Here is a 27,706-nt window from a genome sequence, read left to right as displayed (position 1 = left end):
TCGCCTTCCTGTCTTTCACCCTCAAATCCTTTCCCTCTGTCCTCTCAATCCCTGTCCTTAGTCAGAGATCGTTTCTGCAGAAAAATACAAAGGCGTCCACTTTGGCAACAAGACAGAGAAGAGAGGTGTGGTGAGAGTGGAGGAGCGTCCAGGTCCAGGACACTACGACCCTCACATGTGAGACCTGTGGCCTCATCGGCGCTTCTTTCCCCTTATGAAGTAACACACACACACGCACACGCACACGCACACGCGCACACACACACACACACACACACACACAATCAATAGAAGACTTAAGGTGCAATAGCACGCTTGAACCCGGTGGACAGAGACGTGCCTTCATCCCTCTGGTTCTCTGGCAGACAGGCAGGTGGACGGACGGACAGACAGACAGACAGGCAGGCAGGCAGACAGGCAGACAGGCAGGTGGACGGACGGACAGGTTCACACTGGCGGCTAATCCATGGTGCCTTCCTTAAAACCGTGCCGAATATGTCGATCACATGAGCTCCCTGTTGAGTCGTACTCCCATTTTATTCTTGCATTGTTCAGTTCTATTCAGTTCTTTGTGTGTGTTTTTATCACTGTTTTCAAAGAAATCTTAAAACAGACTATCAGAATGTGAACCTTCAGAAGGACGGGAAAGGCCGACACGAGCTTCTCATTCCTCGCTACCATGAGCTGGTGCCCAAACAAGCGGAGAAGAGGGTGAGTACTATTGAAAGTGTGTGTGTGTGTGTGTGTGTGGTCCCGTCTGAGCTGCATCAGCTCTTAGACTCAGTCTTCATAGTCACAGGTTAGCTTTGATAAGGACAGAGATACTGGCACTACTGCTGGTCACCTCATTACAAAGTGCAATGATGACCTAGCAGCCCTGAAGCTAGTCCGGATCCATGGCTGACGGGATGGGGGGGGGGGGGGGGGGGGGGGGCTGGGGGGTAGAGGCTTCTGACTGAATGGTGCCTCCACAGCAGGAGACTAGGTGAGCCTGAGGACGCAGAGGTTTAACCTGTCCTGGAGCATCAGGGGGCAAAGAAACAGCCCTCCTGAGCTTTGCTCAAAGTTTCAATGACACCAGAGATACACAGAGGTGAAGGATACAGTATCACCCTCCCCCCTTGATTTTAATGTGTACCCACAGGGGGCAGTAGAACACAAGCTTTTGTCACAGGGCTAACACAAACATGTGCACACCTACATGCAACAGCGTGCACTGAGTAACGATACCTGTGGCAATGACTGCAATAACGCACTATGGGGCCCACCTTTGCTGCGGCAGCTATTCCAGCTTTGCCTGCTGCAAATGTAAATGTTCACCTATCAGCCACATTAGGGCAGCGTGTGTCTCTGCCACAGGAGATTCCCCAGCAGAGAATTGCACTTTAACACGGTCATGATCATTATTCACTCCGCTCGCTCCGAGGTTCTGCACCTCCGTTGCCAGTTTTCCTCCTCCTCAAACTGCGGGAGCCTCCGAGGGGCGCTGGGGTCACCCTATAGACTATAGAGACCCCCTATAGCTATAGGGACACAATGTAGCCTGATGCCTTCTCCTCCAGACGTTTGGAGCTGCTGTTGTCCTGCGAGATTGTGTTTTAAGAATGTTAACATTACGTAAGCGTTCTGACAGTCTCCTCAATCAAGAACATCCTGCACCAGTGGAATGGCTGTGAATAACCTGTAGGTTCACCGAGAGTTCACTTTTAAAATACGATTTTCCGGTGAACCTAATTATGTAATGTTTTTCGCGCATTATTCTGAGAAAAGGGCTGCTGCTATAGGGTGAAAATCAGGGGAAACCACTCGGCACAGATTCTAATGCAGGATTATGGTGACGTTTGAACCATAATGTTTGAACAAAATGCAAATTCTGAATGGCTTGATTACATGTGTATGTGTGTTTGTGCTTAATTATGTTGGAATTAGGGCTACTGTGCATCTCATCTTGGGAAAATGTGCCTGGAGATATTGTTGTTGCTGAAGCTCAGTCTAGCCTGGTTTCAAAGGCAGATTTCAGGTGGAAATTCTGTGTGAACTTCAACAGTGCCCATGAACTCTTATAGAAAATCAGTCCGACCCCGCTCATCCCGCCACAAAAGGAGACGAAAAAAGGGGTTATTAATCTCCCAAAGACCGCACATCTGTATGCATAACTTGGATTTGATGTGCAGCTCAAAGGAAGCTGCAAACTGAAGCATCTGACATCGCCGGCATACATTTGCAATCTGAAACGTCTTTCAGACCCGCGTTAAACTCTGAGCTGACCTCTCGCCAAGCTGAAAGATCGATTAGGTCAGAGCCGCTCTTGATTCCAGCGGAGGTCCGTCTTGTGGATCTTGCTGGGGGCAGTTGGCACTGAAAAAAAATCCCTATCATGCATGTATGTATGTATTTAAAACGTGAAGCGGGCTTCCTTTGATCTGTCGATGCTTACATACCAAAGTGTCCTCTCTAAAACCCATCTTGATGTAAACGTGTCTGCTTCCACACAGGGGGTTCCTGGTCCAGGCCAGTATGACATCAGAAGACAGTTTGAGCCTCAGGATTGCCGAGGTCCGTTCCTCTCTCAGGCGGAGGTGCGTGAATCAGCAGCTCGCTCCACCTGCAGCCAGCAAGGCCTCCAAACCTGGGATGGGATGGTGACACTTTCTTTGATTTGCCCTTCAGTGGTCACAGATCTGTAGCCTCGCTGAGATCAGCAGCACTATCGTAACCAGGCAGGAGATACGGGACTTCTTTAACACCGTCTGTGATACTTGAATACAGACTGTGCACCTCTACTTAAGATCCAAGGCGCTTAAGTGGGCTGTTTTTTGTTTAATTGATGCGCAGGGAGGAAAGGGTTCCTGCCGACGGTGGCGAAAACAAGTTGATTGGGAGGCTCAAAGGAGAGGAGACGAAAAATGGAGCGTTGTGTCTCAGGAATAACCCGAGTCCTCTGTGGCGCCGCCACGCTCTGCAGATTTACTCTGAGCGCTGATTAAATCATCGCTCAGACACGGAGCAACATCATGCCGGCGTGCGTGGACGCACAGCGGATTTACACCTAGCTTGTTTCTTTGTGATAACAAGTGCGAGATTGGGGAGTTCTGAGTGTGTTGGGGGGGTGATAGCCAGTTCTGACCTAATTTCCATGGCCACATGCTGTTTGCTGCGTTGATACTGTGTTGTCACAGTCACGTGTGTGTGTGTGTGTGTGTGTGTGTGTGTGTGTGTGTGCCACTCATCTCTGAAGACGAACTGGGAATGACAGTTGTCTTAGATCTTCCTCTTCCTGTGAGCCAGTGTCCATCTCACACTGTTACCATGAAACAAGGGGGGGGGGGGGGGGGGAGCTGGAAACCTCAAGCTTTCTCCTTTCTTCCCCTCTCGTCCTCATTTCCACACACAAATTCCTCAGCATGACGTTTCAGCGCGCGTGTATGTGACAGCAGTCTATTTTCCTTTGATCCCGACATGGATTCAGGGCGTAACGCTCGTCTGTTTCTCATCTCAGTTTTAAATCTGTATTGCAAATTTCAGTTCACGCAAGACTCATTCTTGATTTTATGGCATCTCAAGAGAGCAGGAGACTACAAAGCCCTTTGTAGCTCAGCCTCGTGCATGTGTGTTACAGGCATGCACAATAAGTGCAAGAACACTAGTGATCGTGATAATTCAGTGTATAATCACATATAAAAATGGTTATTACATTCAGACCTTTCTGTGTGTAAACTATAGGCCAGTTGTTATCAGCAAAGTCCAACATATCTATATTATTGTTGTCAGTGATGCATGCAGACTGCAAAGTATTAATATTTAGGAATGCTACAGCATGGCTAGCTTACGGTTTCATTCATATGATTGACAAATCAGGATGCTATTGTTCCAAAGTGTTTATACCACGTTCATGCTCATTCTGAAGCCGCTGCACACTAACCAGACATTTGGCCATCTGTCCTCATTGGACGGTCTCGAGCCGTGGCTGTTGGGCCCTGTCTCTCATTGATCGAGTCCTGGTGATCACCTGTCTATCCATCGGAAAGAAAGAAAACGCTGACTGGGGTGGTTCATTGAAAGAAAGCTTGAGTTATGAAGTAAACAGAAGAAACAGGCGCGTGCCACCACAGCGACCGCCAGCGAACAGCTCAGGCCTCTCAGAAGATCTCTCGGCCTCCAGCTGAAGCGCTTCTCTTCCCACGAGCAGATGATCTTTTATCAGTGTCTCCTGAGCAGAACTCTCAGCTTTGTGCACCGGCCCCTTCCTGCTCCGAGGGTGGTGAGATGAAACATGCAAAGCGCACATATCTGTGTGTCAGGGGAGAGGCTCGCCGCTCCGCCGCAGCACATAAATACACACGCATTCAGTATATCTCTCAGCACTTCTGTCCAGTTTTTGAAATTAAAACCGTATCTGGCCCCCTTTTGGGAAGCGTTTTTCCTTTTCTTCAAATTCTCCTCGTTTCCTTCTATTTTTCTCTGAATCCCCTTTTTTCTCTCTTCTTCAGAGATTTAGCCAGACGAAGGAGGTGTCGCCCCCTGTTGGAACGTATAATGACCCGCGCTGTGCGCTGGAGCTTCTGAAGAAGGCGTCAGGGGCGAAAAGCATCCCGTTCGGCGTCAGAGCCTCCCGCTTCAGCCAGAAGCATGAAAAACGCTCCTCACCAGGTCAGAGGGAGAAACAGTGTGTGTGTGTGTGTGTGCAGGATCCTTTGAGCATCAGTGTGAGTGTTCTCACACTGTTGTGTTCAGGTCCAGGGTCCTACGATCTGTTCGAGCGTGGTTTAGCCCAGCTAAGTTTCAAACAGGCCTTTTTCGCGCGGAGCAGAAAGGGAGGCTTCGGCTCCACAGTCCAGCGGGACTTCATCTACAACAAGGAGCTGTTGAAAAGCCCAGGTCCAGCACAGTATGAAGTAAGGACAACCATCAGTACAGCGTCCCGCCGTTAGTTGTCGACATTGTATTTAAAAATGTGTGTGTGGGTTCAGGCAGAAAAGAAGACGGAGGAAAACTACAAAAAGCAGCGCACGGCGGTCTTCAGATCAGCCACAGAACGTCTACGGCTAGAGGCCAAAGTAAGGTCCCTGCTCTTTCCCGGCCCTTCTGCTTCCGCTGTTCCCGGCCGTTCTGCTGTTCCCGGATTTAAAAAGTTCTCCTCATTTCCACTGCTAGCATTGTGTTGGGTCGATGGTGATTTCCTGACCAGAGCTGCTCCCTTAAAGCGACTTTTCCCTCTGCTGACAGGGAGGCGACAACTGAAGCCACTGTGTCGTTTCTCCAGGTCAGTTTTAAAGGTTGAATCAATGCCGAGAGTTGAAGTATGATTGTCGCTGGGCTTCGCTCTTTAGCGTGATTAACGCACAGGCTGTGTGTGATAGCAAACACAGCACAACATAGATATAAGCCAACCGGTGCTGCGTTTGGAGACGTGACGGTTGGGAAAACTCGATATCTGTCAGCACGTCAGCACTCTCGCTGCACTCCTGCACCGCCACTCGTTTTACGTGTTCCCCGCAGCACATATGATGCTAATGTTAACTGACACCCTCAGAAGAACATCACAGCAGGTATTTTTCTTCCCCTCCACTAACAGAACTGGGCCAGCAAGGCCCTGGAACTGGCAAACGCGTCTGCGATGGATGTGCTGGTGACTGGGATTTTATTGTCCTGGCGTATGAATGGTTGCAGCCGTCTCTCCTTCTGTCTTACAGCTGTCAGAGGCGTGATTTCGCTGTGATCTGGACATGTCCAGAACCTGTGAAAGGTCTTAAAGCGAGGGCAGATGGAAGGTGCGGCCCAGGCGGCGCACCTGAGGGTACTGTGGTCCGCCAAGCTGCCACATCTCTAATGGATTCACTGCTGGTTTCAGCCCGCTCTGGCCCACCCCGCCCGTCCCTGCTGCGCCGCAGTATAAACTTATCAGCCGTCCCCCAGCTCCTTCATTAATTCGCGGGTGTGTTTTCGGATGATCGTGCAACAACAGACCAGAATATCTGCCTTCATTACCTTTAACTGCCTGCGGCATAATGACACAGTTCCTGATGCCACCTGCCTCATCAGAGCCTCTCGCTAGATTCACACGTAAAGATGCTGCGTTTATCAAAAGGAAACCAGAAATATGGGTATCACCACGCTCTCGCCTGTTATTGAAGATCATCAGCTTTTCTGAAATAGCTATGCATGTTTATCTCTGATCAAAAACATTCAAGGGCATGTTGGCAGATTACTACTAGATTAGACAGGTATTATATTCAGAACTCTATTTGTTATCCCCACGTCTTGGTGGTGGTGTGGGGGGGTATAAGTAGGTGGTTCATATGCACTTCTGCACCTTGAGCGTGCAGACTGTTTTGACTCTCGTGTTAATCCAGATATTAGTTTGTCTTCATTTTGCTCCTGGCTCTTGATGAGGACGTGCTAGGTTTAGGTCAGCCAGGTTTTAGAGCTCATCACGCCTCAAAAACAGCACTGTCCAAGTTACAAATGGCTTTTAATAGCTTGAGACAAGGGACTTGTTTCTTTCGTGGGCCACAGAGGCGCACTGGAGCGTACCGTTGGGGTTAAAGGGACGGCGCTCGGCTGGGTCAATATATTTAATTCAGACAAAATCAAGGTCTCTGTTTGGTCCTGCACTGCTCAGGAGTAGTTCAGCTGATGATGTCAACTCCCCGGATGGCAGTTTTTTGGCCTCTAGCTGGGCTGTGAGGACTCTTGCAGTGCTCCGAGCAGCAGCCTCTGTCCTTTAATGCACATGGAGGAGGGCCCATGTTGAGTCCACACATTAGTTGCTTTGAGTCATTCGCTGTTATCAGGGTGGCTGAAATTCTCTGAGAAGCCTCCAGCTGGTAAAAAATGCTTCTGCAGTCTGAGAAATGCTGATCTTTATTGCTAACAGGAAATATGGAGCCACAAGTTCCATCGTGCATTGTGCCTCTGCCTTCCCAAAAGCTTGGAAAGTGAATTATTGCCTTATTCCGACTATAACTGGACAACTGAAGTGCTGCTAGTCCAACTGATATCAGAGCTTTTCGTATTCCACTAAGACACCGATTGAGAATCGACTTTACCCAGCATGTATACTCCTTAAATCAGAATTGAACGCACGTGTGGATGCTGCAACACCTCCACACTGAAGCACGATCCCAGAACCAGAATATTCAAAAAAGCGAGCGGAAGACGAAGACCCTGAGGGACCGTGTGCATCTTATCTGCGATTATCCATCTGGTTGCTGTTCAAGATGCCGCTCTGCCGCTTGACTCTAGTTGTTTATTGTGTGTCGATCAGGCGGGAAAGGGGCTGTAGCAACCCCCTGAAAAGACTCATGTCCCCGTTAGGAGGGGTGTGGGTGAGACGTGCTGGCATATCTGTGGAAAAGCATTTGACGAATAGGCTCATGTAGATTTTAGGCGGCGGAGCGGCGACGTTCCCTCACACACAGGCCAGTAAATGTCTTTGTAATGGCTTTAACTTAGCTCGCTTACCGCAGGCGCAACTTGCAATGTGGTTTTGTGTTCCCACCGACATAATTGGTCCTAATCGCACCAGAGTTTTGGTAGAGCAGAGGTGCAGCGAAGCAGCCGGCGGCGCCGTCCGGCGCACGCTGCTGCGCTCCCCTCCTCAGGCTGAGAGCAGCATTAGCAATGACGCGGAGTGACAAGAGTTGGACTTGATAACAGAGCAGAAAACAGAGAGAAATGATCTATTACCTCCATATTTCTGTCCACCGCGCAATTCCCTATTTTCCTGTGTGTCCGCAGAACGCTCCGCCGGGAATAACTGGGGCCTTTTGAAATGGCTCCACACAGAGTTCCCTTTATGACCACTTAATAAAAAAACCACCCGGGGATCTCTGAGCTCTATCAGTTAGCCACATGCAGTGCCGTGGCCAAGGCTGTATCCTTGGAAACGCCCCCCTCCCTCTCGGGGCGGATATTAAATGTCTGATCGGGAAACGGTTGTGATGGTGAGGAGGGAGGAGGAACAAAGAAGGGGAAAAGACACCAAACACAACTTCACCCCTTCATATTGAGCCTTTTTTGTCTTCTGCAGTTTGGCTTCAAAGCAGCATCGAGCATCAAACGCTGACATTCTGAGGAGGTTCAGACGTGTCTTCTGTCCACCGTGTCTCCACTCGTGATCCCGTTGTCGTCTGTGGTGTTAAATCTAAGAAACGTCCTTTTCCTATCATGTAAATCAGACGCCACAGTTGTGGATCTGATGGGGGTGGAAAGAACGTTCAGCCCAGACACATCACAGCTCTTATCTTCTCTCCTTTAGCAACGTTAAATATGAATTCCCTTTCATTCCTCTGTACTTCCTTGTTTTGCTCCCCCCCACCCACCGTCTCCCACCTCAGGTTCCCTCCTCTCCACCGTCCTAACGATGACCCCCTCTGTTCTGGAGGTCACCGGTCTCCCCCAGGCAGAGCTGCGAGACTGTAGAATTAAATTTGTGCCCGCGTCTCACCCCGAGGCTCTGGAATTTCTCTGTCGTAGGGATGGATGAAATATTTCCCCGTCCTTTTAGCAGCCGGAGGGAGGCCCTGCGCCCTTTTGTCTGTCAATCAGTTTTTGCTAATAGGTTTCTGCCATTTGTCATCCAGGTCGATTCTCTTGCCAATGATGCTGAGATTAATAGAGGTCCTGATGGTTATTGTTATACTCAGGGAAATTGAGGGTGGAATCAATGGCAAGGGCACCGGTTCAATTGTGATGTGTTCCCAAGGGCTTCCCACTGTCGTCAATGAGCTAAATTTGTTTTAGAACCCAGTTTGATGATCTCTCACCGAGCTGCATCGTGTTGCTAAGTTGCTGCTTTGGAAGAGTAAGTTAGCAACGTGGTCGTGTCAGTAGGTTGGTTTTGCATTTGTATTTATTTCCTGTGGCTCAGAATGATGAACTCCAGCCGGGCTGCTTCACGTCTGCGACTCTTGGAAGAGATAGAAGTGAGCAATAATGTCCCTGCAAGTCAGCTTCGACTTCATCTGTGCTATTATCTGCTCCACCAATCCATCAACAACGCTCGCCTTTCCTCTGCCATTGCTTTGCTTTGACGGAAACGGACGGACACAATTAAAATGCGCGTTCATTGCAGTCCCCGCTGACTGCATGCACCTGACAACAGCTTCCTACGCGCTGACAGAGGTAATGCAATCATTTCCATTACTGCGCCGACATGCGTTGCTTTCCTTTCCTACAGTTCTGATAGCAGCATTGCTAATGCTGCACTCCACAGCGACAGTAAATCACAGGCGGCGGTGCTGAGTGGCTGACTCATGCAAAGAAAAGCCCTGATAGCCCTTCTGTTCTGCAGATCCTATCATGTCACCTGGAATGATGCGAGGAGCCGGCTCTGGTTTTGTCTTTGGGTGGGTTTAGTTTTATCAAGATAAATGTAATCTACTGCGGAAAATCTGATCTATTCTATGGTTTATTTCATTCGAAGCCCTGATTCAAACCCCATTAACGTCAATTAGCAGCGGAAAACCACCACGATGCTCTCAGGAGCAGACGCCACACACAGCAGGCTTAAGGGAGACAAAGAGGAGACGCAAGTGGATGGAAGAAGCAGTGGGAGGGAGTGAAGGAAGGACAAAGACGATGGGAGAGAGCCTCCGTGTATAATGTGTAATTATCTGTCCTATTAGCTCTGCTTGTGATAATTACAGTGTTTGCTAAACATACATTCATCAAACTTGGGAGCAGCCCCGGCCAAACTGCAACAATGGCACTTTTGTGAGAGAGCAGGGTGAGATTGAGGGATGTCCCCAATAAAAGTGATAAAGAAAGCTCAGCTTTGAGGACTGGAGTAAGAAATGAGCCATTAGCGTCTCTCCAGAGAAATTATTGCTAAATTAAAAGCATTTGAGTCACAGAGGGTGAAGGTAATGATGTAACCATCGGAGGTGGGGGGGGTGTGCAGTGGTTCAGGATTTGTCACCTATTGACTTTTTGCCGGCGTGTTTCATTGCGTTTTTATGCCGTAGCCGCGGACAGCTAATGGCGTGTCACGGCGCAGCCTGTATTTAGGGGAGACGAGGGAGTCGGCTGATGAAAGAATGCAACAAAATGGGAAAATGGGGTTATGGATCGGGTATGGATTTTACTGTCAGCTGTCAGGGTAATGATGATGAGGCGAGGCCCCGAGAGACTTGCAAAGAGTGAAGGGAGCTGCGCAAATGAAGGTACGCACATATTTATGAAACCTTTCCTCTGCATACGCTGCACAAATATCATGCCATGCTAATGTGCTCACGGAGGCGCCCGGCGGACCCAGAGGAGGCCCGCCGACGCTCACGGAAGTGACCGGGCGAGGCGAGCGGCGGGGGTACTTAGCGACACCTCCAGCCCGAGGCTCCAGACAGCAACAGTGCCGCCAATATTCGCCCGAACAATTCGTACACGTGATGGATGGATTTCAGGAAAGGAGAGGTGGAACAGGGGAGTGGAGCTGTCATGGCCAGTAGCCATATTGACTAGTCTTCCTGACAAAAGCTTCTTACAGCAATTTTCTTTCATTCCCGTCTGCCGCCGCCCCTCCTGCCCGCTCTCTTCCCCTTCAGCTCACGGCGGCAAACCCAAAACAAAAGGAAAGGACGAGCGGCGTATTGATTTTGAGCAGGCGAGTCAATCGGTTTCCTCGTGCGTCGGTGTCGCCGAGTGCCTCCGTGCACACACGCTCGTCTTCATAACGCATCCTTCATCAGCTTTTAAGACGTGCAGGGGCAGTTTTTGCCCCTGCGTGAGGGTTTGATGATCTCTTCCACCTGAAGACCAATGAGGAACGTTGGTCCTCCCCAGCTGGAAGCAGAGCTGATCGTGTGTGTTTCAGGCTCACCTGTTAGCTCACCTGTTAGCGCAGCAGAACCTGTGGCGCAGACGCAAAAGTGGGAGGTGAAAGAGAATGAACAACATTAAACAACATTTTCAGGCGCATAACTCGGGGACTGGTTTAAACTGTTGTCTGAACTGGTTTTCCTCCATCTACATCCTCGTTAACCCGGACTTTTTGACTCCCGCCGCTCACTGATGGATGGACGTTCCTGTCAGTGGTGCTCAGAAGAAAAAAAGCTTTCTCATTAAATATATGACAGAAAATTGGAGCCTGAAGAGCGGCGACTGATTGGAATAGAAAATGACTCAAATCCGCTCTCTCATGCCCGTGATTAATGCTCAAAATGATGTCTATAGCCGTGAGGAGGTAAAAGTTAACGTGCAAAGTTAAAGAACAGTTCTGGCAAAGGTCAGACGGTCATTTCTGATTCGCCAATTAAGTTTCACTTATCTAAATCTCTGGCCTTAAGTAAAACGGAGGCCTGTCTGCCGAGCTGCGTCGAATGAAATCATCACGACGCTAAGCTATGCTAGCATTAGCAAAGCGTTCCAGATATATTTGCAGAGACGCCATACGGGAGCGGAGAAGGCAGTAAAGTAAATGGATGAGTGAAATCACACGTAGTATGTGGAAGGGGAGCGTCGAAGAAATGAAGGAGCGCTTTAAGATGCGCATTACGGAGCAGATGGAGAATGTGGCTGCGTGGCACTTTCAGACTTTGTGATGTGTGGCTGATCCTGGCGCCGTTGCTCGGAGGAAAAGATCACAACGTTACTCTTGCTGTCACTTTCCTCCTCGTGGTGTCTCGCTGCGCCGTTCCGGTTATTGTTACCTCCCTGCTGTCTTGCTGTTGTAAAACAAGTCAAGAGAAAAACGGCACCTCCTCAAAAACAGCCTGTGACTTAAAATAAAAGGCTTCCGTACGCCAGGGGAGGGTCCGCGCCCACCGCACGCTTCATTAGCTCGCAGTACGAAGCGTTACTGTATAACATTTACAGGGCTTTTACCCACAGGAGCCGCGTCGTGACCTGCCGCAACTTCATTTTCTGCATAATCCACAGGAAGGACTGAAATGGAAGAGATAGAGAAATACGGGAGGTTCCAGAGGTCCACAAATCATCTCCGCCATCGCTGACTGTCCACGAGGATGAAGCGCAGAGGGAGAAAACTGATTTGAATAAAGTGTTAAAAGTGAAGGAGGAAACTTGAAACTTATTTGGGTTTTTTTTCTCTTGAAAGGAAACACCCACGCGCTGTTGTCCTCTTTTAACACCGGGATGAAAAATGCAAACCAAAAACTCCACAACAACTAGTCTGAATAAATCAAACGGTTGTTCCGGCTCGACAACGTGAGCGATTTGAACCTTTTTAAACGGTTTGATCTCTCCAACTTTTAAATCCATGGGTTTGATTCCTAGCTTTTGCCCTCTTTGGACCTGCAACAGTGTTTCCCAACCACGGTGTTGGCAACATCTGGGACAGGCAGCTGTGTACATGTTCTCTTACACATGTGTGTGTGTGTGTGCTCCTATACAGATGTAAGCCGGTATGGGTGTTGCTCAGCAGCTGTGGGACTCATGTGTTTGGTTTTGGACAGCTGTCGTACAGCAGGTGAGGTTTTAAGAGGCGAGCAGCCTCCCAGCAGCAGCCGACTGGGACCTGAGGAGGGTCTGAGGAGGTTCTGGACTTGGACCGGTCCTCAGAGCCTGGACACTCTGGCGTCAAACTCCACTGAATGTCTTTAGAGGGACCAGGAAGCTCTGGTGTCCAGGAAAAGTGAAAGTGCTCAAAGTTGGGTTAAATATAAAGAGACTGATAAATAGAAACTAAGGAAGTAAGTAGGCATCAGGAGTGATGACCAGGAATATGGAAATAGAAACAGATGGAGGATTGATAATAAAGAATAAAGCAAGGAACAAATGAAATAACAGAGTGAGCACGACATGCACGGCAATAAAATGCAGCAGAAAACTGTAACTGTCAGCAAATTGTTAAACTAACTGCTGCCTATAAGCTGCAAATAGGAGGCGAATGGGACCCATATGGTCTCCTTCTGCCTTTCCATCGATATTGAAGACCTGTCTAAAACCTCATTAAAGCCTCAGGACATCAGCCGCACCTCCTCCGCTAAAATCAGACAGATGGTTATCAAGCTCCATGATGGGACGCCAGCTGCGCTTATGACACCGGGTGACACAGACAGCCAGCTCCTGCAAGGAAAACAGGCAAACAAACGCTCCCTTTTTCCTAAAACGAGCCGCAAACAGTAAGTTGCTGTTGTTTATTTAACAGAAGGGCAAGCAGGAGATCAGAGGAGGAGCGTTAGCGAGGATTCCGACCCTGCGGGAGAGTCGGAGTGTGACGGTCCAAGTGCAGAGAAACATCTGAAAATGAAACCGAGGCGCCTCTCTTGGTCACGCTGCAGCCACGAATGAGCTCTGAGGGAAAATATCGACACTGGAATATTTAGAGGATCTGGTCTCTTCTGGGAGGCTACTGTCCACAGCAACTGACCACTCAGATTCATGGGCTGCAGTGTTGCCTCTCAGTTTGCACATCGTTTAGCAGCTCCCTGGTAGTTGCTTTCATTGTTTGTAGCTTTGTGAATCGTCCCTTTGGCCTTCGATCTTTCTTTGAACAGTAATTGTTTAAATGGTCATTTCGTTAATCATCAGATTTCCAATGTCCTGCTCGTCACATGTGTCTTAGCTAGCAAACAAAAGCATTCTTTAGGTGTACTGTGTCTGTGTGTGTGTGTGTGTGTGTGTGTGTGTGTGTGTGTGTGTGTGTGTGTGAGGATGAGTATCGAGCTGCCTAAATGTCAAGAGTGAGTAATTAAAGACAGCATGAGTGCTGTCAATAGATGATAAGTGCTGCTGGGAACAGCAGTCTGCTCCATGTTCAGGTATTCAGGTGTAATTACGGACCGCAGGTGTGACAGGTGTGTGTTTGTTCGCACGCGTGTGTGTGTATCAATGTGTGTGTGGGGCTGAAGATGTGAATGACGGCTCTGCACCATTAAATTTATGACATAATGGTGTGTGTGTGTACGCGTGCCTCTGTGTGTGTGTGTGTGTGTGTGTTCAAAATCCACCACAGGGCAGCACTGCAGAAACTCCATTTGTTCTATCGCACAATCATGCCGAGGTGTGTGTGTGTGTGTGTGTGTGTGTGTGTGTGTGTGTGTGTGTAAAGCCATGTTTTCACGCATGTGTTTGTCTCACACATGTCCCCCCCCCCCCGCATCTGTAATGAAAAGCTAAACGGAGGCGGTTGGCTGTGATTAAAGGGGGACCACCACCCCGGGAGGAAGCGGCGTCACAAAATGAGGGTTTGAGGTTGAGCGGCAGCTTTTCCGCGTTCGGGACAAATGGATCGAGAGGCCTCAATCGGCTTTGGGCATCAATTATTCACGGACCCAACAAAGAGGGACGATTTCCAGATTCCTCCCCAGTGATGGCGCGTCCTTTCTCACAGTCACCATCTAAACTGGGATCAGTCCCAGTTCTTATCAGCTAAGCTGTCACTCAGCTGTGGATAATTACCAGTTCATTAATCGCCTGATTAGAGAGTCTCTTTATTTGAAATCACCTTTGACGTGACGCTCGTGTTTGGATCCCTGCTCCGATGACAGCTGTGACACATCTGTGCACGTGTGTGTTCTTCCTCATTAGCATGTAGATGGTGGGACGTGTCCTGCGTGTCCTTGTCCTCACGTGCTCATGTTCTTTCACTGAGGTGCTCAGTACACAGGTCACAAGAGCCTGACAGACTGATACCTGGCGATACCTGACCCAGAGCGATCCAGATGTTTCCTTTCCTCGCCGTTGACCAGGCTAACGCATGCTCCCCTCCTCCCCTCTCCTCTCCTCTCCTCTCCTCTCCTCTCCTCTCCTCTCCTCTCCTCTCCTCTCCTCTCCTCTCCTCTCCTCCCCTCCCCTCTCCTCTCCTCTCCTCCCCTCTCCTCTCCTCTCCTCTCCTCCCCTCTCCTCTCCTCTCCTGTCCTCTCCCCAGGACTCTCCTCCTCCCAACTCTTATAATCTGAGCCAAACATTCGATAAAGGCAGTCGTTCCTGTCCTCAACCTCGGAGCGAAGGAGCCAAGATGCGCCAGAGCTGCTTCCTGTCTGCAGCGCCGCGGGCTAAAGTCTTCCGCCCGTGTGACCCCAGCGTACCAGGTATCGTCCCCCCCCCCCCCCCAAACACACACAGCAAGGACCCTGAAACGGCAGTGGTGCAGAAACTCCATCTAGTCAAGGCAGCGAGGGTGCTTTAATTAGGAGATGGATAAGCTATTAAATAAATGTGTTTCCTCTGCCAGGATGTTATCAGAACCCTTCATTTCAGGACCCAGACTGATGTACACATGCATACGTTTGATGACCGTTTGATGGCGTGTGAGCTGCAGCCTCACACACGCGGGAACTGTCCATCTCCACTCGTTCACAATCATCCGATCCAATTAGCTCCATCTCTGCGGGGACTCTAACCTAATATTTACCTCAATTACACTCCCATTGAAGATTGTTGTTTCAAAGATAGATAGATTCACGCCTTACTTGGATAATTTATGACCAGCTCGGTTTCACCAAGAGACTCAACCCGTGAGGAGCCCCCACCCGTTTAACCAAAATCTAATTTGCATATAAATAGATTTGGACTGTTTGCAATAGTGTTACTACTTCCCACCCACACACACACACATGCACGCGCGTGCACGCACAGTGCAGCAAACACATTGATATGTGCATAGAGAAACTGATATAAAGTCTCTTTTTCCCATTATTGCATTTGCATTTATGAATAGACCTACAGTACACGGAGCATTAGGGAGCTTTATACCCCCCATCATGCTGCCCCCACCTTCTTCTGTTTGGAATATGGTGAAGATCTTCAAACTGTTCAAAACACATCTCTGTCAGGAGCAAGTTGACACTCGGCTGACTTAGACAAGGTCGATTTTTAATGAACGCACGTGAAAAAGACCCCAAATACGCCCGATGCTGGTTGAAATAAAAGTGAATATTAGCTTTGCAAAGGGGAGAAGTGGGCAAACCTGGATCCAGCAGACTCACTTTAGCGTAGCTCCTCACAACTATACGCTTACAAAGAACAGACGGCTGGAAAAAAGGATCCAGAATCTGCAGCTGGAATTGTGTGGCGAGCATGATTCTTTTTAGCGCTGTGTCCTCAGGCCCCGGTCAGTACGACGTCAGGATGGACTCTCACCCACAAATGGCCCTGATCACCTCCAGACAAGACAGATTTAAAGTCTCCACAGATTCCAACCCTGGACCTGCTGCCTATCAGGTATCCAACCCAGAAATGTCTCTACAACTCCGCAGGCAGACGTCATGTGATCTGACTGTCTGCCTGCATATTGCTGGATTTTAATCGTGTCCTGCTTGACCGAGAGTCTCACATCATCTGCAGAGAATTTATGTGTGTAACGTTGAACAGAGCGGGAAAAAATCAACCTGCGTCGGATTCTGCAGTTTCAGTTAATCCCTGCCTCACTAAATCCAACAGGCATCAACACAGATCATGTCTGAAGAGAGGGAACGGGTTTATCGCGTCCATCGCGGACGGCTGACGGAGATTAACGGACTTCAACACACTGTGTTTGGGCTCCGGTGTGTTTTAACGGGAGTCACGCATGATGGGAACGGCCAATGTTGCCGTTTCCTGTCCCCGCGGACCGCGAGGGATGAACATCAAACACGTTTCACCGCCAGGCTGGTGTCCAAGGGTGTGACCACCGGCCTCTTTCTGCCGCCCCCCCCGTCCGTCTGTCCGTCTGCTCTCTGCCTGGATTCATTTCACCTGCTGGATTCCAGTTACCACCGTCCTGCCTGTTTAGGCTCCTCCCGTGCTCTTCGCCTCTATTTCTTATGGCTGTCTGGCTCATTTGGTGTTGATCAGACTGTGTTGCGTTTAATGACCACCTTATCCCCCCCCCCCTCCTGCCCATTGTCCTCGCCGCTCGAGCTATCAGACTATTCCAACCCAAAGGGACGTGGGACTGATTCTGCAGCAGGAGTCATAATTATCAAAAATGTCAAGCATGAGGCAATTACATCAGAAGAGACGCGTGGAGGAATTGACCTTTCAGACGGATTTGGTCTTTCATTTTGGCACAAAAGGCCAGGTCCTCCGTGGATCCTCAACAGGTTTGAGCAACAGCGTGGCGTTTAATCGCTAATCAAACGCAGCTCCAAAGACGCAATCAGCTCGATGAAATTGATGCTAACGAAGGGGCCAACGTGCCCCGAGCACATTCCGCGTGTCTTCGGAGCTCCTTCCTCTCAGGTTGAAGTTCAGGTCTACTCAGCTGATTCTCTGCTCGGCGCTGTCAAGACCTATTTTGGCACAAAAGACTAATTTGCAGAACTTGATCATCAGCATGATTGGACATTATTTCTCGGCGGGGAGTCGGGCGGCCTCCCCGCAGAGCTGCGGCTGCACTTCGCTTTCATCTCCGCAAATTCATTCCTTCACTTTTGCCTCCGGTTCTCCGTCCAACATCGTCAGAATATTGCAATCAGGTCAGGGAGGATGGAGGACGGGCAGGAGGAGAGGGAGCGAGAGTGGGAGACAAGAAGGCTAAAGAGAGGACGGAGACAGGGTGCAGAGGTGAGACAGTGAAGAGCTCCTGGGGGGGGGGGCAGACAGATCGCAGCCAAAGAGGGCCGTAAAATTCAATAGATGATAACATGAAACGCGGCTGTGAAATGGAAAAGCGGCCGTTGAAGAGGAGAGAGTGTCTTCAGCTGCTGCCGTCGGCTCCATTTCAACTGTATTCGGTCCAGATTTGATGAACATTCCACGTACGCATACGTAGCGGCGGCCACACCTGACGGACATGAGCGGCCCTTCTGTTACTTTCACCTCTGAAACACGACGGCGAGGCACGTGCACAGAGAGGACAAGAAGCCCCAGTTTATTTGATATTTATTATAAATCGGAGCAGATGGTGTTTTAAACTCGGCTGACATTTCAGCGTTTACGGGACTCCATGTGCTGCCCTCGCCTGCACGGTACATCCCTGCAAACACGCCGCTTTATTGGGCTCCTATTATGAAGTAATAATCAAAGTAAATATGGTGTGTTCGTGTGCCTGGGACTCCCTATAACCTTTCGATTTGATTATATATTGGATTTCTGTTAGCATCACAGGTGTGTGAGGTAAATAATCTTGCTTAGGTAGTGTTGACAGCGAAACTCTTAAGTTTCTTTCTATTTATTCTATATTCTGTATCGTTTTACCCTCATTTCCATTGTGACAGGAAGCTTTCTAATGTTCCTGTGATTGATGGCCAGTAATGACCTGAAGTTCCCATTTAATTCTCAAGCATCTGGATTTTTCATGGCCCAATTATCTTCTCTGTCTCGGCACCGACCTGCCTGTGAGAGTTATGGCCTCCCGCCTCGCTGAGCTGGTAATTTGTGGAGAGACTGGGCCCGAGTTTTGGGATATTGTCCTAACGAGCAGGTTTACCAACAGCGACTCCTCTGCAAACGTTTCGCACTTCGGTTGATAACCAAATCAGAGTTAGTGTAATCAGTGATACGCGGAGGGGGCCGGAGGGGGCCGGAGGGGGCCGGAGGGGGGCCGAAGGTGCCGATTTCATCATCCTCCGGGAAGCATGTTGAGGATGACGCTCATGGCGCTTTTTTCGTCATGTGTGCTGTGGGAAAGTCTCCGATCCCGCATTCCTTCCTGCCCGGCAGACTCTCTGTCTCCATCCCCTTTTTCCTCTCCCCTCTTTGACCTAGTAAAACATCCCATAATCTCCTTCATCATTGCTATGCTGAGAGTGTCGTCACTTCCAAGAGTTCTCCCTCATCACCCCCACCCTTCTGGGCAACCCTGAGGGTGACCTGGAGTTGAACCCGCAACCCTTTTCCCATCCAGATCAATACTGAGATCTGAGTAGCCCCACCAGTGTGCCTAAATCCTTCTCTGGCACCTCTGGAATACTGATCCGTGCATGCTGGGAGGTTGGGAGAGGAGGTGAGAGAGAGGAGAGAGACTTTTATACTCTGCTGATGATCAAGAGGCACCTAAATCAAGCAGTCCCGATACCCTGGACATAATGCCAGCTGGGATCTTGAATAGGAAATACATCTGCTAATGTATATAAGCTAACATCCGAAAGAGTGAAGTGACGTGCTTAAAAGAAGCCACAATCATCTGTGGTCCGAGGAAGCGACAGGAGAAGAGTTATTAGGGGCCATTACTCCTCCGAACGTAAGTGAGTCATCCTTTGGACCGAGTCCACGGTTCCCTGTAAAATAGCTGATTACGGCCTTTTAGGACCCCTGAAGTGTGACTGGCTCGCTGTGCTGAAGACGTCGTCGCTACTGACGTCGTAAATCGTCATCCCTCCTTCCTGTTTGTGTCTCCGCAGCTCAGTCCGGGCGTCATGAACACAGTAATGAAAGGCACCTTCAACGTGACCCTTGGCGACCCTCCGGGTGCCGCAGGGTTGCCTCGGAGGAACCCGTCCCTTCGAGGACCCGCCCCACCATTAGCGCCATCGCGACCAGCCCCTTCATCACCACCAGCACCTCTCAGGGCACTTGATGGGTCAAAGGTCACAGGTGAGACGCTTTGAAAAGGGCACCCACAAGGTCGCCAGATTTCATTTTTTATTCTGTTAAAAGCAATTTTTTCCCATGAATATTTATGGTTTTATGTATAATACATAGGGAGCGAGGTCCACCTTTACGGTTGATGAAGGGAGCAGAAATGAGATTTAAATACTACAACAGCGCCAGTTAGCGCGAGCACCAGTTTCATTTGGTCGGGATAATGACGCTTGCCACTCAAACATTTCCCAGTTTATTCCTGTTTCATTATTTCCACTCGCCGCTTCAGTGTTTACTTTAAGCGTCGTGTTTGTTTTCACTGTGCTGTACAGCCGCCTCCAGCTGTTGTTATGCTAATGTGGTTCTTGAGGGTTGGATTTAGCTTTCAGACCGAGCCTACAAATGAAGGCAGCCACGCCGCAGCACATTAGAGGAAGATTCATTCGATTTGGTGGTGTGGACTCTTCATCGACACCATATTGTTTTCTTATTGCTTTCTGGCAGTAATGACAAGCTCGACACGCTGACTCAGCTGTTTCTGCCGATTACTTCTCCCGGTAAAACCCACTTTGTTAATCAATAACAATTAAAAAGCTGTTATCCTGAATGTTGCCCGAGGCCTCTCAAAAACAGATATCGCATCTATAATGGGGTTTTGTTTCTTAAAGCAACCATTTCAAAATCAATTCTGACATAAATACGACAGATTAGAAGATTAGAATAAAGGGAATGTTTTCGTGAGTAATTTACCGTAACGCTAACTCACTGATTAACGACAGGAAGCTGGCTAAGTGGTAGCCAGGGACCTCCTGCCTCCAGCTCTATGTGGACTTTTATTGTCTTAACTTGGAGCACCAACTGAAAGTATGTTTTATTAATAAGAGCTAAACCGCATATCTGAGTATACATTAAAACAGCATTAGAAGCTCCTAACATTCAACACATTGATGCATTTGTGCTAAAACTGGTGTCAAAGAACCCTGGAAATTTTCTTTTGTTGTGTTTATGCTTCTTAATGGAATTACCCGCCACCATCCTGCAGGAGCACGTACCCGAATCAGGTCATATATTCTGCTCATACATGCATTCATGAGTCCAGATGTATGAGCCAGTCTTTAGCGGCGTTCTCGGGCTCACGCCTCCCCTGGAGGAATAGTGGGAGAGTTGTTTTTGTCTTTGGTGTGAAATATCCACTGTGGAAGGTTCTCATACTGTGGAACCTGAAGGAAAGGGTGGGAGAAGCTGAGAAAGAGGAAGGGTTGAGCAGAGATGATTGACTGATTGATCTCAGGCCCTGCCAGCAGCCTCGCGTAGTCAGAAGTGTCATCATACGAATCCATGTAAACAAGAGCTGGTGCTGTTTGTAAGACTTTGATACTGAGCCCCTTGAAGATTACTGTCACCTTCGGACCAAGTCAGCGTGTTCTTTTTACCTGTTGCTGCCAGGTTGCAGCATTTGAATGCTTCCAAAAACGCATGAATTGCATTCATATTTATCCAAAGAAACCCAGAAACAACCACCCTCGTCTAAGGGTCAGCAGGGTGCCGCCCTGAAGCGCTTCGCATTCGTGCTGCTGTTGTTAGCAGCACCAGGACGCCATGGCAATACGGCTCTGATGTGGACATTTACAAATGAAACGCCACTTATTCGTGGTTTTGAAAAGTGGATGGATGAGGAGGTCCAGGCTCAGGACTGCACCCCTCCATAGGGTGCAGTTTGAAAGCATCATCCAGAATTTTGAGGTTTGGAGGAAACACAAATGTCACAGATCGCCAGGATCCCCCCCCCCCACACACACACACAACACGACTCAGTTTAATAAATTCCTGGAAACAAAAGTTCTTGGAAATGTTGGTGGAAAAGTAGCCATTAATATCTACAAGTGCCGGAAGGTGTCATAATTAGCATGTCGCTACAGTAAACGCAATTTAAAAAGTTCCCGACCTTGTATATTTGTTGTGAGGTGGAGACGAGGACGCGGATGACGGAGCGTAGGTGCCTCGGGTTGTCAGATCAACCCCTTTCACGGGCTGTTACCACTGAAGAATGTAGATTTATGCTCCTCTCCTCTTCTGATCACTTACCATAAATCTGTTGTCCGCGGCTACACGTGCACGTGTGCCTGCGAGTGCAATAAGGAGGCGCAACCCTTCTGGAGATCACGCAGAGATCACTGGATGTGGTCTGATCATATCAAACTGTCTCCATGAGTGTTCAGGGCACCAGAGACCCTGATGCCTCCCTCATGCCTCCTGTGGGCCTTTTAACCTAATGAGGAGTTTACCCCTGCTCATTATTCAGCTGGGAGCAGTGTGGAGGACGTTGGCGGGGAGGGGGGGTCGCAAAGAGCAAGATGGAGACAGAAGAAAGCCAGAAGAAAGCCCAGAAAAATGAAAAAATGAGATTGTACACCGTCAGGAAAAAAGACGAGAGAGAAAACAGGAGGCCGGTGAGGAAAGACGGCGGGAAGGAGGGAGGAAAAGTCGGGCGTTATTTATGCCTCCCTCGGCACTCGTCTTTACCTTTCTTCTCCCTGCGAGCTGTTTTACATCGCCGATCTAATTAAATCAAATAAATCACGGCATGTGCACGTGTGCGCGCGCACAGCCTCGCCGGCTCCTCTCACAGTGGGGTTGTGAACGTCCTCTCCCCGCCACCCCGCCACCCAAGACTGAATAAATCTCGATTATGGTGCATTACACGGCACATCATTCATGTTGTTTATAGGCCTAAAATATGCAAACAGACCGAGGTCGTAAAAGTGATCGATGCTCAAATGGGCCCTTGTTCCCTGTTCTCGCCTTTCATCTCCCACACAGCACCAGGAACCTTCACTTACAGATGTCCAACGTGGCTTCCATAAATATTTGGTGTCCTTATGCTGTGATTTCACGGACGTCTTTAGTGCCTCCTCCGCCGTCGTCGTCGTGGGTTACGTCCGATTATCTCCCCCCCAACGCTGAAGTGATCGCATGTCCTGGTAGTTTAATTTCATCTGTAGTTTTACTGGAGTCTGGTGAGGGAGAGCGGGCCGCTGATGGGCCGTCTGCTCAGACCTGCTTGGGCTTTTCATCACGTCTTTGATTGTTTGAGCCGCACAGAGTTTGTGTTTCAGAAGAATCCTTTTGGATTTCGGCGCCTCGTCCGTGAGATTCGGACAGGAAGGAGCATGAATGCTACAGCAGGGACAGCTGTTGAGTTGTGTTTCGCCTTGAAATATTTAGCGCACCGTTGTGGCTTCAGCCCGTTTCCTGCAGATCTCTGAGGTTTGCAGCCTTTATTTTTAGACAATGTGCACAGATTGAGACAAATATTCGGATGGACGCTGCGGCGTGCAGCATTTAGGAGGCGCTGCGGTAGAAAGAGAGATTTGCACCTGGTAGTTTATGTCAAAGGAGAATTCACATGTTCAAAACAGTTATTGAATGCACCACTTTAGAGAGAGAGAGAGAGAGAGAGAGAGAGAGAGAGAGAGAGAGAGAGAGAGAGAGAGAGAGAGAGAGAGCGAGAGAGAGCGAGCAGAGGTCATTTTCTTAAGCTTCTGCCGACCTTGTAACTTATATTTTGTCAATACATGTAAATGTAAAGGTTTATATATAGTCACACTTGTCCTACGATGATGGATTCAGGTTCGCTGAAATCCAGAGGATGGGCTGTGTTTAATTAAAGGAGATGTACAGTAAGAGAGAAGAATCGATGTGCAGGTTAACAAGTGCTGACAAGGGCAGAAGAGACGCGGCGGCTTCATTTAGACACGGCAGGAAGAAGCAAACAGGAGTTGCACTCGCTGCCAAACTCCTGCCTGGAGCCGCCGCCGCCGATTCTCCGTGTAGTTCCAGACGACCCCCCTCTCGCCGTAGATTTCTCGCCCACAAACAAACACACAAACAAGCTACCTTGTTTTTAGCAAGTCGTCTTTTTCCCCTCATTATGCCTCGCACTTCCTCGCTCTCTCCTTCCATTTCATCCGCGGCTCTCCGCTCCTAATAAATTATTAAACCCGGTTTCATCTGAAGCTGTCTCCCTAATTAAAAGTTTCAAACTCTTGTGCTCACAAATGTCGGCTGCCTGCCGGCTGAGAATCCGAGGGCGATGCTTAAAGAACTCCGAGCTGCGCGCGTGTTGTGAGTTTTATTTCATCGACAGGCGAACGCAGGAGGATTAAGGCTTTACTGTACCCAGATGTCTGCTGTCCTGTAAATCAACCCATGGACGGAATGGGAGACCGCTACGGTCTGCCCCAGCACGCCACAGCCAAACTAGCACGCCGGTTTCCCCTGTCACACACACTCTCTGCCAGATTCTTTGAGTCTCACGTCTGAATTTCCAGCGTTATTATTCAGACTGATTTCCTGCCCCCCCCCCCACCAGCCTGGTTCCCCCAGACCCGTGAAACCACTCTGTTCTCTGTCAGCCCCCTGCCTGATTCCTCAGATCTATATATTAATAAAGCCCATACACCATCTCCATCCCAGATGTTCAGTTCTTTGGATTTTGTTTTTGATTGGCTTCGTTTTTACTCTCTTTTGTTCCCTGCTGTGACCAAACCACATCTGGAGCGAGCGAGCGAACGGGGACCCGTATTTTTGGGTGGACCAGAGTTCACTTGTTCACTTGAACCTGCCTGAATCAAGTGAACCAACCATCCCAGGAACCTCTGGACCTTCTAAAGCAAACCGCTCTGGCGGGAGAGCAGCCCGAGGGTCCAACGTCAGAGATTTTCTGGCTATTTTGGCCCATTTGAGCTGCAGCACGACTGCTTCGAACATGTGACGAGTTTGATTTCGGATGAGCGTTCCAAAGCTGAGCTATTATTGAGAGTCTTCTAGACAGGAAGTAACTTTAAATACCACAGGAAGTTGAATATATCGTGCTTCCGTCTGCAATACGTCCTCCTACTGTCAGCTGGTTATATCAGACAATGTTTTCCAACAGGTTCTTCCACATGGAACGTTCTGCGCATCTGGGAGTGTGTGGCCACACGTGTGCATTATTGTGACATATTGAATCCATCCCTGAGCTCTGTTTGCTCCAGCGGAGACCTTGGGGGGCGTTCATCCATCTTCCCAGTCTTTGCTGGCGGGCTCAGCCACGGTGATCCTGATTGGCAGTCATCACCAAACCCCCCAGGTGGGAGGACACGGCTCATTGGTTCGGAGCAGATTTGGAGGCGGTCTGAAACGAAGGATAAAGAAGTGCGTGCACGTGCCCTGACTTTATTGATGAGCTGTGGCGGCGCTCTGGCTACCTGCCAGAGTGATGTGCAGGACGGGGCCACGCGGACGCATGTTCCTCCAAACACGCCAACAGAGACGCGGTTTTAAATTACCGCATGGTAATTGTGTGTTTTTGTGGCTTTACATGACGTGTGTGTGTGTGTGTGTATGTCTCTGTGTGTGTGTGTGTGTGTGGGGGCGTTCTTCCTATTTTTTAAGCTGCGAGCTACTTTAAATGGAAATGTACTTGACATTTAGGAGATGTAATCAGCACCTATTAGAAAGCAGCTGATTTCCTCCTTGAAGGTCCCTCCTGCTGCCTCCTTTTTTCATCTGACTGCACCCCCCCCCCCCCCTCTGCGCAGCCCCCCCAGCCTTCCTTCCATACATTTGTTTCTTCCACGTATCCTTGCCTGTCCTCTTCTCTTACCTCCGCCTTCCTCCCTCCTTGTCTTTTCTCATCTGAGGCGCCTGAGCCTCAAGGAAAGGGGGTCTGATTTGGTCTCTCCGTTTTGTTTTTATCCTTCATTATCGGGGCCGTCGGCCTGATCCCAGCGTGGTATCGTGGCAAATCATGTAAAACAGCGAATCGTCGAACCGACGCCGCGCTTGTAGGCGTCAGCAGGTTAGGTCGGGATCACAACCGTATTTACATGGTAATGAAGAGTGAAAAACTCCGACGTGCTTGTCTGGGCCACATCCCTGTGAGGAGCTGCTGAGGACTGGAGCGACTGCTGAGGACTGTGACGGGGTGTCATCTCACAGGAGCATTTATTTCTCTTTTCATGTCTAAGTCTTCATTGGGTTGTTGGGGTTAGCCCACTTCCTATATGACGTGGGGGGGGGGGGGGGATTCTTAAGCAGCCGGTAGAATAAAGTCAGCACTGCTGCCGGGCGCTTCCCTGACCCCCCTCCTAGTCACCTCCTGATAATCCAGTGGCCAGTGTGCAGCCATTTATTCTCTGTTTGCACACATCAGGAGGCTGCACGCAACTAAGCCGGCTTAGTTGCGTAACGCCACATTTGTGAAGCCCGATAATGATAATGGTTAAGGATCAGAGATAAAATCACTATGAGTTAATACAGATGGATGGATTGTACATTGTATATATGTTTAAAATCCTTGTGTTATTCCAAAAGCCCTATAATGTCCTATTTAATTGCCCAGGAGGTTTACAAGCTCTGTGGTCGGAATGAAGGGTTCCGAATACCCGGCAGGTTGTTGGATTGTGTTTGGGAGCAGATGAATAACCTGTCCTGTTCTGCTGCTCATCCAACATGCTGCTGTTCTCCTCTGGGTGTTTTCATCACTCCTTTTCTTGATCGAGCTCTCCTCATCAAGAGATTGTGGTTAAAGAATGGAGGTCTGATTTTATCTGTTCATCTCGGCGGGCTAATCAGAGCGATTGTAGCTGGCTTGTTATGGAGGGAATGACTAAAACACTGTCCTGATTAGTGCGTGCTGATTGGTGTTTGCTTTGAATATTTTAAATATCTCATTACCCACAAGCCCTAAATGTAAATTTGATGTTTTAAAAAAAAAAAAAAAAAATCCACCAGAACCCGTGATGACACCAGTGTCACAATAAAATCTACCTTATCCAGCTTTAGGTTTGAGTTTAACTCGATCAGTCCCTGAACAAACTTCCTGGCCTGGTGATCATGTGAGAGTCATGTGACAGGAACAGGAAGTGGCTTTTCCAAAATGTTTGGTTCACCTGGTGACAAAGTGAAATGAGCACTTAGTAAGTGCTCATTGAGTAAGTAATACATTTACTCCTTAATTCAAATATGTAACAACACGGATATTTGATAAAAAGGGGTGGTATTTAAATAACAATGGTTGAAATACGTTGATTTTATCTATAGTTTAACTGCCATAGTTTTCCTTTGGGGAAACAACTCGGTGCTCTGTTTGGCTACAGGAAAGATGTCGATAAAATACACACGGGGAGTTTAAAATTTAAGTTTTACAACAGTTATCTTCTCCATCCAGACCATCAAGGATCCAGAGGTGAGTGCATCAGGTTCCTCGGTGGAATGTGGAGGCAGATCAGAGGAGGTGCCGGTTTAGTGGAAAGGAAAATGAAATATGAGCAGGAGTTATCAGCGAGGGCGAGTGCACAAGGTTAGGGAACAATTTGAAAAGAAAGCTTCGAATGTCTTCAAAGTGTGATCACCTGAGGGTGAGAGGAGAGAAAACAGCAGCCTGGGTAAGGATCAGACTCAACACAACCTAAATCATGCTAGCTAATTCCACGTCCGCACTGCGTCGCGGCAGGACCGAGTCCAGAGATGAATGTATTATCATTTTCTGGAGCTTAAGGCAGACTGTCGGATGATAATGCTGCTGTGGAAACAAGGCAGGAAACACTTGAAAAGAAATGTGAATTGAAGCCATGTTTCTATTCCTCCAGCAGAGACTGATGGACGGAGATAACGTGGAGTGCTTTGACATGCCAGACAGACGAAAGGTCAAGTGGATTTCATTATTTTACATTCAAAGGTTGGAGATGTTGCTTTTTTCTATTCTTCGCTGGCTGTTTAATCATGCGGTTGACAAGATTTTTCCTCCTTTGTTGGATTGTTCTGGTTCTGTATCAGAACACAACGGTAAATGTACCCTGCTGCTGCTCTGAGAGATGATTGACTTTATTGCTTTTACTCTCTTTTAAAAAAAAAAAAAAAAAAGCTGACGTCTTGTCCAAAAATGAAATAAACAAAGAAATACTGATTGTGTTTTTTTCCTTCTAATGGGAGAGGCTACATCAGGGAACATGTAGGAAAGCTCCTAAATCTGCCTCAAAATTTTCTCTATTTTCTATTTTCTTCTTTTCTTCAGCAGATGGAACCTGAACTAAAATAAAATTTTCACCGTTCACACATGAGCGTGGAAAAATTAGGACCTTGAGGCTGAGAGTGAATGTTTAGCAAAATATCACAGTTTGTGTGTGTGTTTAAAACCATGAAACAGTGGAAAAATTAGGCCAAAGGGTGACCCTCCACACCGGTCCGAGGACACCATAAAAGAGCTGTGGGACTCAATGCTTCTTGTCTGTCAGGTCAATGGAATCATGCAGAT

The 27,706-nt window shown here is 48.6% G+C and overlaps 1 protein-coding gene across 1 annotated transcript in view; it reads left to right on the top strand.

Moving 5' to 3' along the window:
- The window catches only part of stpg2 (sperm-tail PG-rich repeat containing 2), a 32,249-nt gene extending 4,791 nt beyond the window's left edge, over positions 1–27,458 (top strand). Inside the window, exons 5-14 of the mRNA XM_029830176.1 lie at positions 62–177; positions 600–711; positions 2,496–2,642; positions 4,491–4,650; positions 4,735–4,895; positions 4,971–5,057; positions 14,831–14,993; positions 16,010–16,125; positions 19,227–19,419; positions 27,042–27,458. Of these exons, the coding sequence (XP_029686036.1) occupies positions 62–177; positions 600–711; positions 2,496–2,642; positions 4,491–4,650; positions 4,735–4,895; positions 4,971–5,057; positions 14,831–14,993; positions 16,010–16,125; positions 19,227–19,419; positions 27,042–27,064 (1,278 nt within the window). The 3' untranslated portion in view covers positions 27,065–27,458. The remainder of the gene's footprint in view (positions 1–61; positions 178–599; positions 712–2,495; positions 2,643–4,490; positions 4,651–4,734; positions 4,896–4,970; positions 5,058–14,830; positions 14,994–16,009; positions 16,126–19,226; positions 19,420–27,041) is intronic.
- The last annotated feature ends 248 nt before the right edge of the window (positions 27,459–27,706 follow it).

This window comes from Takifugu rubripes, chromosome 21 (genome assembly GCF_901000725.2).
Source record: "Takifugu rubripes chromosome 21, fTakRub1.2, whole genome shotgun sequence".
Taxonomy (NCBI): domain Eukaryota; kingdom Metazoa; phylum Chordata; class Actinopteri; order Tetraodontiformes; family Tetraodontidae; genus Takifugu; species Takifugu rubripes.
Note: the sequence above shows the minus strand (reverse complement) of the source record. Positions and strands in the feature narration are given on the sequence as shown.